At 43.7% G+C, this 13064-nt stretch overlaps 1 protein-coding gene across 28 annotated transcripts in view; it reads left to right on the plus strand.

Moving 5' to 3' along the window:
* The window catches only part of clasp2 (cytoplasmic linker associated protein 2), a 278703-nt gene that overhangs the window by 35941 nt on the left and 229698 nt on the right, over window positions 1–13064 (plus strand). For all 28 annotated transcript variants that reach the window (XM_078398275.1, XM_078398276.1, XM_078398278.1 and 25 more), the window contains exon 4: window positions 12075–12166. In XM_078398275.1, coding sequence (XP_078254401.1) covers window positions 12075–12166 — 92 coding nt within the window. The remainder of the gene's footprint in view (window positions 1–12074; window positions 12167–13064) is intronic.

Here is a 13064-nt window from a genome sequence, read left to right on the forward strand (position 1 = left end):
ATCTTTGCAGGGTAACCAGGACTGGGAACTAAATATTGCAGATTATTCAAGACAGCAAAAGAATATGCATCATTCCTTGACTGGCCAATATACTGCACTTCTCTCAGTAACTAGGGTGTTAATAATTACTGTGAATACCATATTATTTAGTGCTAATGTAGTGAATAATATACACGCATATGGACATGCTTAATATTGTTACATTATCACAATAGTGGGTGAAGGCTTGCTTCTGTACTGCCCACCAGTACAACTAAATTTCTGTGGATAAAGAAGGAAGAGGGTGGTGATGTGGGATCACTAGAGAGTGGAGAATTAATATCACAAAACAAGATGCGTTCAAACAATTTTTGCATCAGCCATTGCAATCTGAATGGTGTCAAGTTAGGAAGAGGGGATGTTCAACGAGATCTGGGTGTCCTAGTGCATCAGTCACTGAAAGGAAGCATGCAGGTACAGCAGGCAGTGAAGAAAGCCAATGGAATGTTGGCCTTCGTAACAAGAGGAGTTGAGTATAGGAGCAAAGAGGTCCTTCTACAGTTGTACCGGGCCCTGGTGAGACCGCACCTGGAGTACTGTGTGCAGTTTTGGTCTCCAAATTTGAGGAAGGATATTCTTGCTATTGAGGGCGTGCAGCGTAGGTTCACTAGGTTGATTCCCGGAATGGCGGGACTGTCGTATGTTGAAAGGCTGGAGCAATTAGGCTTGTATACACTGGAATTTAGAAGGATGAGGGGGGATCTTATTGAAACATATAAGATAATTAGGGGATTGGACACATTAGAGGCAGGAAACATGTTCCCAATGTTGGGGGAGTCCAGAACAAGGGGCCACAGTTTAAGAATAAGGGGTAGGCCATTTAGAACGGAGATGAGGAAGAACTTTTTCAGTCAGAGAGTGGTGAAGGTGTGGAATTCTCTGCCTCAGAAGGCAGTGGAGGCCAGTTCGTTGGATGCTTTCAAGAGAGAGCTGGATAGAGCTCTTAAGGATAGCGGAGTGAGGGGGTATGGGGAGAAGGCAGGAACGGGGTACTGATTGAGAGTGATCAGCCATGATCGCATTGAATGGCGGTGCTGGCTCGAAGGGCTGAATGGCCTACTCCTGCACCTATTGTCTATTGTCTATTGCTGTGGACGATAACTGTGGCTGGTTTTAATTTGCATGGAAGATCTTGTAAAAATTCCAATCATGTATTAGAGAAACTCACAGGGTTAAAGACAAGCAAGTCACCATGATTTCATGACCTGCAACCAACACCTGGCAAGGAACTGGGTGCAGACATAGGGGACCCGTGGTTGAAATTTTTCAAAACAAGTGGATACAAGTGAATTGGTGAAGGGGAGAAGACGGTGGACAGAAAATGAAAGGCCAATTAATTTAATATCTATTATTGGCCAGATGCTGGGATCAGTAAATAAAGCAGAGATGGTTAATCATTCAGAAAAGTCAAGTCAAACCAAAAAACCATAATCAAACCAAGTCAAAATGATTTCATGAATGCCAAATAGTGTTGGAAAATGTTCTCCATTTCTTTAAGATGTAACAAGCCGAGTCGACTGGAAGGACCTTGTAGATGTAGTGTGTTGTGCTGCTGCAAGTAAGAATTTTGTTATTCCGTTTTGAAACATATATAATAATAAAAAAATACTCTTAGCTTTTGATTTAGATTTCCAAAAGGCATTTGATAAATTACCACTTAAAAAGTTGGTGGACAAGATGGGAGTGTTCATTGTATTGGAGGGAGTAAGAAACCAGATTGAAGATGTGTTATTACATAGGACACAAAGTTGGAAGAAACATACCTTTCTCAGGCTGGAAGGATACAACTAGAGTCGCAAGGATCAATTCTATAATAATTTCCTGGAAGAGGGAGCAGTGTAAGGTATCTAAGTTTGCTGATGACGCAAAAATAGGTGGGAAGGCGTGTTACAGTGAGAATATGAGGACTGTGCAACTTGATGTGGATCGGTTGAGTGAGTGGGCAAAAGCTTGACAAATGGAGTTCAATGTGGGGAAAAATGAGATTATGCACTTTGCTAAGAGCCATCTGAAGACAGACTTATCTAAATAGAGACAAATTGCAAATGTGAGAAGGATAGAGAGGCAGATCAAGGTGTTTCTGTGTACAAAGTGCAAAAACCTAGTGGGAAGGTGCAGCAAGTGGTTCGGAAGGCAAATGCATATTGGGCTTTATTGTAAGAAGCTTGGCGTAAAGAGGTATGTACGTGTTATAATTATGTGGAGTTCTGGTTGACATAGGAAGGATGTGGAGGTGTTGGGGAGAATGCAGCAGAGATTCACTGGGGTGTTGCAAGATTGGATACGTCAGATTTGTTTTTCATGGAGTGAAGGAAGGAGAGGGGTGGCTTTATAGGGGCACATAATATAAGAAGAGACATGGAAAGGGTAAATAGTCAGAATCTTTTTCCCACGGTGGAGGTATCAGAAACACGAGGACAATGGTATGAGAAGGAGGAAGGAGTTATAAAGGAAATTTGAGGGAAAAGTTTAAAGACATTGTGTAAAACTCCAGAGAGTGGTTGATATCTGGAACCTGCTGCCAGAGAATGTGGTGGAGTCACAGACGATCACTGTGCTTGAGTAATGTTTAGACGTTTAAATAGGCAAGGCATTGAAGGCAACAGACCCATCATAGGCAAATGGGATTAGTGCAGATGAGCAAAAAGGTCAGGAACTTGGTAGGTAGAAGGGCCCTTTTCTATGTTGTACAATTCTATAACTCTTTGGACAGTGATGGTACAGTTGAGGCCACCTCTGGATCACTGTTCAGTTTATCTCCCCTGATTTAAGAGTTTTGCCCCGGCAAAATTAATTGGATACGTATATTCTTTGGTGTTTAGAAGATCTTGCGTTATTGAAATCTAAGACCTTGAGACATAGGGCAGGAGTCGAGATGTTTCCACCAGTGGGGAAAATCTCAAATGAGGGGACAAGATTAAGGGAGCAGTCACCTAAAACTGAGGTTTGTAGGAGCCTCTCCCAGAGGGTGTTAAACTGCTGTAATTTAACATCTGGAGAGGTATGGAGGTTAGATGCTTGGGGTTGTGAAGGAGGGTAGATACGTTTTTGACAGATGAGGGAATTAACAGCACTGGGAAAAACAGCAAGAAGAGAAGATGCATGTAGAACTTCAGTCATGTTCATATTGAACATTGGCAGGCTTGACGGGTTGAGTGGCGAACCTCTCCTGTTTACTTGCGTTGTTAATCTAATTAATATTCCAAATAATCTCGTTACCCCATCTCCCAGAATGATTCACTTTTCTTGTGGAGCTTTTATTTCTCAAAGGGATGTTCAATTTTGAGAATCTGAAATCAGGTCTTTAAACGTTTGCCATTGCTGAGGCACAACAGTTCAATCTAAACGTCCAAGGCACTTGACCAAATGCACCCCTCATATCAACATTATTTTATTCATTGAAGTTCTAAACTAATTTACACTTCATTCTGAGATATTCTGAGTTTGTTTTGTAATTAGTTCCATGAAGTATTGCTTCAATATACTTACCAGCATGCATTCTGTAAACCTATGCCAAGCTAATTTTGTTTACTTAATGTGCCTAATTAAGTTTGCCATGATTATGCACAAGCTCTGTGAAGGGATTTATACCAATCCAAATAGTATACTGTGCCTCCTCGATTGTCAGAGTGAGACCAAATGCAAATTGGAGGAACAGCACCTTGGGCAGCTTACCCAGTGATATGAATATTGATTTCTTTAACTTCAAGTAACCCTTGCATCCTCTCTCTCTCGGTCCCTCCCCCACCCAAGTCGTCGTACTAGTTTCAAAGTCGACTTGTTAAGTCTCATTGTCTATAGCTTGTTTTCACCGAGCCAACAGCTAACAATTACCTGTTTCCTTTATCATCGTTACTTTTTTTGCATGTCTTTCATTAATTTGTTCTATATCTGTCAATATCACTGTCTATATCTCTCCTCTCCCTTTCCCCTGACTCTCAGTCTGAAGAAGGGTCTCGACCCGAAACATCACCAAATCCTTTTCTCAAGAGATGCTGTCTGACCCGCTGAGTTACTCCAACTTTTTGTGTTTGTATCTAGTGTTTTTTTAATATCTTATTTCCTCGTTATTTAAACCCTTCAATGTACTTATTTTACTTCCTGTATTTTGGGGCAAAATCTTATGTCACTTCAGCCTTTGTGAGTGTGCCAAGCCCTGATACCTATAACCCATATCCTAATCAACCCACTTCTTCATGCTGGTCTTTTTCAAATGTCAAGGAGTCTGGAATACTTAATTCCAACCATGATTACTACACCACTACATAATAGTTATGTCAAATTATTTTGTCTTTATTTGTGCAATTAGTTTCTCTATTTCATTGCAAATGCTATTTGCATTCAGATACACTGTATTTAATTTTAACAATTTGACCTTGAACTAAATTTATTTGCTGATGATATTGTTAATTTCAATCCTGTTTCACTCTGTTTAACATTAGCCTGTTTGCTACTTAGATCAATGGCCTTGACTATTTTGATCACTTGAAGCTAGCCTCTGCCATATGTAACATCTCCTTGGAAAATAGTAAAAGGTCACTTCGACCCATCAAATTTACACTGACTCAGAGAGCAAATTCCATTCCTGTAACTTCTCCCCACATTCCTGTGAACTCTCACCAGGTTCCATCAGCTGCCTACACACCAGAGGCAATCCACAGCGACCAATCAATCCTCATACCCAGGGATATGTGAGGAAAGCTAGAGAGAGAGCTAGATAGAGCTCTTAAGGATAGCGGAGTCAGGGGGTATGGGGAGAAGGCAGGAACGGGGTACTGATTGAGAATGATCAGCCATGATCACATTGAATGGCGATGCTGGCCCAAAGGGCCGAATGGCCTCCTCCTGCACCTATTGTCTATTGTCTATTGAAACCAAGCACCCGGAGAGAAACATACACGTACAACAACAAAAGAGGTCAGGATTGAACCTGGGACATTGGATGCATGAAGCAGCTCCACCAATTGCCGGTCACCTAGCCCACCCTCCCCATCTCCCAACCATTCCACCCCATCTCCCAACCACCCCTCCCCATCTCCCAACCACCCCTCCCCATCTCCCAACCATCCCTCCCCATCTCCCAACCATCCCTCCCCATCTCCAAACCATCCCTCCCCATCTCCCAACCATCCCTCCCCATCTCCCAAACATCCCTCCCCATCTCCCAACCATCCCTCCCCATCTCCCAACCATCCCTCCCCATCTCCCAACCATCCCTCCCCATCTCTCAACCATCCCTCCCCATCTCTCAACCATCCCTCCCCATCTCCCAACCATCCCTCCCCATCTCCCAACCATCCCTCCCCATCTCCCAACCATCCCTCCCCATCTCCCAACCATCCCTCCCCATCTCCCAACCATCCCTCCCCATCTCCCAACCATCCCTCCCCATCTCCCAACCATCCCTCCCCATCTCTCAACCATCCCTCCCCATCTCTCAACCATCCCTCCCCATCTCCCAACCATCCCTCCCCATCTCCCAACCATCCCTCCCCATCTCCCAACCATCCCTCCCCATCTCCCAACCATCCCTCCCCATCTCCCAACCATCCCTCCCCATCTCCCAACCATCCCTCCCCATCTCCCAACCATCCCTCCCCATCTCCCAACCATCCCAAAATCACAAACGACATTCTCCTCTCCTCCGACGCTGGCAACCTCAACATCCTCATCCTACTTGACCTCAGCGCCGCCTTTGACACCATAAATCACTCCATTCTCCTCACCCGACTTGAAACCTCCCTTAACATCACCGGCACAGCCCTATCCTGGTTTAAATCTTACCTCTCTGACAGACACCAGTTCATCTCCATTAACAACTGTAAATCCCCCACCGCTCCCCTCCCCCAAGGTGTCCCCCAAGGCTCAGTCCTTGGCCCCCTCCTCTTCATCCTCTACCTGTTCCTCCTTGGTCAATTAATCCGCCGTCATGGTCTCAACTTCCACTGCTTCGCCGATGATATCCAGCTCCTCATCTCCACCAAGTCAATCTCCTCCACCACACACTCTACACTGACAAACTGCATTACTGAAATAAAATCTTGGCTTCAATCAAACTTCCTCAAACTCAATTGCAACAAATCTGAAATCATCATCATTGGTCCAAAAATGCTCACCAAATCCACCCAAAACTTCATCCTCAACATTGATGGTCTCCCAGTATCCACCTCACCTCACATCCGGAATCTTGGAATCATCCTTGATCAAACCCTCTCCTTCGACAAACACATCAAACACATCACAAAGACAGCCTTCTTCCACCTCAAAAACATTGCCCGTCTCCGTCCATCCCTCTCCTCCACAGCTGCAGAAACCCTCATCCACGCCTTCATCACCTCCCGTCTGGACTACTGCAACAGCCTCCTCTATGGCGCACCCTCAAAAATCATCAATAAACTTCAATACATTCAAAACTCCGCTGCCCGTCTACTCACACACACCTCGATCCGTGACCATATCACCCCCGTCCTTTATAAACTCCACTGGCTCCCCATCCCCCAGAGAATCCAGTACAAAATCCTCCTCATAACCTACAAAGCCCTCCATAACCTGGCCCCATCCTACCTGACCGACCTCCTCCACAGGCACACTCCCACCTGCACCCTCCGCTCTGCCGCTGCCAATCTCCTATCCCCCCACATCCGGACTAAACTCAGATCCTGGCGGGACAGGGCTTTCTCCATCGCTGCTCCCACCCTATGGAACTCACTACCCCAAACCGTTAGAGACTCCCCCACACTCACCACATTCAAAACATCGCTGAAGTCTCACCTGTTCAGTACTGCCTTCAACCACTGAAGGTCACCTCACCTTCTGTCTCCTTTCTCTGTTCATTTATTTATTTACTTATTTATCTATTTATTAATTTCCCTATGTTCTCAAAATCTCTGTAAAGCGTCTTTGAGTATATGAAAAGCGCTATATAAATAAAATGTATTATTATTATTATTATTATCCCTCCCCATCTCCCAACCATCCCTCCCCATCTCCCAACCATCCCTCCCCATCTCTCAACCATCCCTCCCCATCTCTCAACCATCCCTCCCCATCTCCCAACCATCCCTCCCCATCTCCCAACCATCCCTCCCCATCTCCCAACCATCCCTCCCCATCTCCAAACCATCCCTCCCCATCTCCCAACCATCCCTCCCCATCTCCCAAACATCCCTCCCCATCTCCCAACCATCCCTCCCCATCTCCCAACCATCCCTCCCCATCTCCCAACCATCCCTCCCCATCTCCCAACCATCCCTCCCCATCTCCCAACCATCCCTCCCCATCTCTCAACCATCCCTCCCCATCTCTCAACCATCCCTCCCCATCTCCCAACCATCCCTCCCCATCGCCCAACCATCCCTCCCCATCTCCCAACCATCCCTCCCCATCTCCCAACCATCCCTCCCCATCTCCCAACCATCCCTCCCCATCTCCCAACCATCCCTCCCCATCTCCCAACCATCCCTCCCCATCTCCCAACCATCCCTCCCCATCTCCCAACCATCCCTCCCCATCTCCCAACCATCCCTCCCCATCTCTCAACCATCCCTCCCCATCTCTCAACCATCCCTCCCCATCTCCCAACCATCCCTCCCCATCTCCCAACCATCCCTCCCCATCTCCCAACCATCCCTCCCCATCTCCCAACCATCCCTCCCCATCTCCCAACCATCCCTCCCCATCTCCCAACCATCCCTCCCCATCTCCCAACCATCCTTCCCCATCTCCAAACCACCTCGACCAAAAGATAATGGTGTGTTATTCATTCACTGGGGCATGACCAGGCCTAACTAGAGTCTGAAATAGCTACTTCTTTCCCCTAGTATTTTCAACTTGTTCAACAGACCCTTTGACCCAATTAATTCATGCTGACCAAGGTGTCCCGATCTAAACTAGTCCCATTTACCTGCGTTTGGCCCATAACTCTCTAAACCATCCCTATTCATCCAAGTATCTTTTAAATGCCGTTATAGTACCTGCCTTAACTACCTCCTCTGGCGGCTCTTTCCATATACCCACTGTCCTCAGAGTTGAAAAGGTTGCCCCTCGGATTCCTATTAAATCTTGTCCCTCTCACCTTAAACCTATGTCCTCTGGTTCTTGGTTCCCCTACTCTGGATACAAGACTCTGTGTTTTCACCTTAAGATTTTATAAACCTCAACAACAGGGAATGGAGTGCAAGCCTGCCTAACCTTTCCCTTCAGGTCAGGCTCTCAAGTCCTGGCAATATCCTTGACCATAATGCCGACTGTCCTGAAGACATTTCCATGAACTGTCGCAAGGTCCCCCTAGCCTTCATGCTTTTCTGCACAGAAAAAGATGAGATGAAATACTAAGAATTAAATCTCTCCCTGCCATAATAGTTTTTGAATCAAAGTTGAACCCCTTGGCAATTGCATAAGTATCCTTATATTATTTCCCTTGAAGTAAAGAATTTTAATTTGAAACCTAGCTCATTGAAATTTCGCTGGAGACTCGTTTATAGTTTTACTTCGTTGATTGATTTTGTTTTTCTCTCTGTGGTGCACACATTTCACTCCTGTTTCCCATTACCATTGGTATTTTCTTTCATAGCAAGTGGATTTGACTGTAAGAAATGTCTTGTTCAAATTGGATTGTGCTCTTCTGAAATAGCATATAATATATAACTTACAGGTTTGGTCTTGCATCTGGAGGAACAATATACTGGTGATAGTCCAGCTAAGGTTCACCAGATTTGTTCTTTGGATGGCAAATTTATCAGGATCTATATTTTCTGTAGTTTGGAAGATAATAGATGATCTGAAGTGCAGAATATTCATAAAAGACATGGCAGGGTAAATACAACGATAGTTTCTCCTACATATACTGTTTGGTGAAAGAGTACACTGTCCAAAATGGCCAAAATCTTATTTTGAGACTGAGATGATAGCATGCTTCTACAGGAGAGTAGTGAATCTTTATCATTATATATGCAAGGAGGCTCAGTTGGATATTCGAAGAATAAATCGATACTTTTCAAGATTCTAAGATATTAAAGAAATCAATTGATATTGGCGACAGGACAGTAAAGTGAAGTTTAGATGGGAAGATCAGCTATGATTCTATTGAAGGGTAGAGCAGGTATAAGGAGCCAATTGACCCAATCTTATGTCTGCTAACTTTTATTTTTCCCGAAATAATAGGTGGCCACTTAGCCCATTGAGTTAATGCAGGCTCTCAGAGCAGAACCATCGGTCCGATTCCTCTGCTTTTCCTGCAACTTATTCTTTCTCATCTGCTCATTAACTCTCCCCCTGTTTGACCACCCACCTGCTGATGTTAGGGTTAATTAACAGTGGCTAGTTAGCGTCCTGACCAGCATCGCCCATTTGATTCTTGTTGAATATTTGTGAAATTACATGGCATGCTTGCTTTCATCGGATGTGGTATTGAGTCCTGGAGTTAGGACATAATGTAACTTATCTCACGCCCTTTTTTCTTCACCATCATTCTGTTACTTTGGCTTTATCTTTAGTTTTGTCATTTTTCCCTTTGTGTCATTTGGACTTCTGCAGAACAGTACAGCACAGAATGTGCCTTTCAAGCCCCAATGAAAAACAAAATTGAAGACTTTTAGGCCACAGTCAGCATGTTCTATAGTTCTAGCGTGCAGCGTAGGTTTACTAGGTTAATTCCCAGAATGGCGGGACTGTCATATGTTGAAAGACTGGAGCGACTACGCTTGTATACACTGGAATTTAGAAGGATGAGAGGGGATCTTATCGAAACATATAAGATTATTAAGGGATTGGGCACGTTAGAGGCAGGAAACATGTTCTCAATGTTGGGGGAGTTCAGAACAAGGGGCCACAGTTTAAGAATAAGGGGTAGGCCATTTAGAACGGAGATGAGGAAAACCTTTTTCAGTCAGAGAGTTGTGAATCTGTGGAATTCTGTGCCTCAGAAGGCAGTGGAGACCAATTCTCTGAATGCATTCAAGAGAGAGCTAGATAGACCTCTTAAGGATAGTGGAGTCAGGGGGGTTTTGGGGAGAAGGCAGGAAGGGGTACTGATTGAGAATGATCAGCCATGATCACATTGAATGGCGGAGCTGGCTCGAAGGGCCGAATGGCCTATTCCTGCACCTATTGTCTATAATAGTTTAGTCTTGAGATAGAGCAGGGAAACGGGCCTTTCCGCCTACCAGGTCCATGCCGACCACTGATCACCCAGTCATGCTAGTTCTATATTATCCTACATACCTCCATTTATTTTGGGATATTGGAAATCCTCCCTGATCACTACTACATTTTGTTGTTCTTGTCAATTTAGCCCTCTGACTCTTGATATTGAAACAAGGAACTGCAGATGCTGGTTCACACAAAAGGACACAAAGTGCTGAAGTAACTCAGCAGGTCAGGCAGCATCTCTGGGGAACATGGATAGATGACGTTTCTGATTGGGACTGAAGAAAGGTCCCAACCCGAAAACTCACCTGTCCATGTTCTCCAGAGATGCAGAAATTACTTGAAATTAGAGATGATTCCCTCTCTATAGATGCTGCCTAATCTATTGAGTATCTTCAGCATTTCTGTTTTTACATTGCCAAGCTATCTTGGATGTTCTTCTATTTATTCTTACTCTGTTAACAGCTAATTTTACATTATTTCTTATTCTCGGGCTGTTTGTCACTATCAGTACTCTTGTACACATACTTTTGCTCTCTATTGCCAGTTCCTTTTCCCTCTACCAGATTTTGTTTTCACTTAGTATTGGTGAATCCAGTGAAAATAATTCAATTCTGGTGAGGTGAAATTACTCTAGTGTATGTGTAACTCCAATATCTTCCAGGCGGGTTCTTTTATCTTGGAACCAAGCTGTCTCTTCTATACCATCCCTTCAACATTCATATGCACCATTCTGCTATTTCTGTAAATGCCAACACTTGCTGGAGATAGTCATTGAAACATTACCATCTTGTTGGTAATCCAATATCAGGACTTCTTGATATTTCATCTCTTTGTTTCCACAAAATCAGTGTTTATAGCCTATTTCATTTCAATCATGTAATTGGTATTAATATGGACTCCCTCCCCCCCCCCTCCCCCCTTACAATGATATGTGTAGCTATATATCATTGTTAGGGGAGGGTCCATATTAATGCCTATGATTTGAAATGAAATAAGGGCAGCACAGTGGCACATCAGTAGAGTTGTCTCCTTACAGTGCGCGAGGCCCAGTTTCGATCCTGATTATGGATGCTATCTGTACGGGGTTAGTATGTTCTTCCTGTGACAATAGACAATAGTTGCAGGAGTAGGCCATTCGGCCCTTCGAGCCAGCACCACCAATCAATGTGATCATGGCTGATCATTCTCAATCAGGTGGCTTTTCGCAGGGTGCTCTGGTTTCCTTCCACATTCCAAAGACATGCATGTTTGTAGGTTAATTATATGTGTATTTCCCCTAGTGCATTGGAGTGTACGCGTGATTGATGGACTCGGTGAGCTGTACACCCTGTTTCCATGCTGTACCTCAAAGCTAAACTAAAAGTATTGGCGTTTACAAACATCATTGATAACAGCCTGATAACGTGCAAGTGCGGAATCATGTCAGCAGTGACTGTGTTTGTTTCCCTAATCCCTATTGTTCATGCTTTACTAATTTCTCCACAACAACCACCAAACTTCTGTGTAGGAGTCGTTGTGCCCCACACATGGTTCTGATTGATTGATTGAAATATACAGCAAAGAAAAAGGCTCTTCTGCCCACTGAGTCCACACCAAACATCGATTATTCATTGACACTAGTTCTTTGTTTCACATTCACTCCCAACACACTCAGGGCAATTTATAGCAACCAATTTACCAAGAAACATGCAAGTCTTTTGGATTTGAAAGGAATTAGCCTCCCCCTGTTCCTCCAGGATTTTGTGTCTATATTCGGTTTAAACCAGCATCTACAGTTACTTCCTACACAGTAAGGTTGTGAGGTCTGTTTACAATTGAGGCTGGATAAGATTGATCCCAAACTAAAACACTGATTTGTATAATATTGTGGTCAACTTTCTTTTCAGTATGTTTGGGAACGATTAACATCAGGATTTAAACACAAGAGCTATCGAACTCGCGACGGAGTCTGTCTTTGCCTCATTACCACACTCACCAAGTAAGTGTCTGTTCTGCTTATTTTGTTCAGTTACAATGAAAACCATGAAACCAAAAATGTTGACCGTTAATCAATTTTACAGTCTTTTTGAAAGGATTATATAACCTACTTTCTTCACAAAAGTTGTAAGTTACCAAAGAGAATTTTCAGGGAGAGAAATGTGCACAAGGAAAATGGATACGTAATTATCCGTTCCCTTTCATGATGGTTCGCTTTTAAATAAATATTTGATATCCTCAACTAAAATAATTTGCGAGTCAGTGTCATTTATGTTTTTAAATATGTATCACCTTATCAAAGGCTTTCTTAAAATCTTGGTAAACAACATCCACTGTCTCTCCTTTGTCTGCCCTGCTATTTACTTCTTCAAAGAATTCCAGCAGATTCGTCAGGCAAGATGTCCCCTTCACAAAACCATGCTGACTTCGGCCTATTTTTATCATGATCTTCTTGTTCTCCAACCAGTTCTGGCTGTCCCTGTATGCTTTGTTATCTCTGTCTGCTTTGTTGTTACTTGCTCCCAGCTAACAATGATCTATTCTACATTTTCCTCGACCTTAATCCCCTTTCATGTCTTGTTTTCACACCTTTCATTTCCTTATCTCTGTCTCCCTCTCCCCTGACTCTCAGGCTGAAGAAAAGTCTCTACCTGAAACCCATTCCTTCTATCCAGAGATGCTACGTGTCCCGCTGAGTTACTCCAGCCTTTTGTGTCTATCTTAAGTCATAAAGCGTAGTGACCAGAACTGTGCCTAATACACCAAGTGCAGTCTAACTTAACAACTGTAACATGAGCATCAACAAACATTTGATAAATGTTTCAAAGTGAGAACAGCAAATAATTTTACTGTTCTAATAAATTAAACAGCCTTTAATTTTCCATCAGATTCATATACTC

This window comes from Rhinoraja longicauda, chromosome 4 (genome assembly GCF_053455715.1).
Source record: "Rhinoraja longicauda isolate Sanriku21f chromosome 4, sRhiLon1.1, whole genome shotgun sequence".
NCBI lineage: Eukaryota > Metazoa > Chordata > Chondrichthyes > Rajiformes > Arhynchobatidae > Rhinoraja > Rhinoraja longicauda.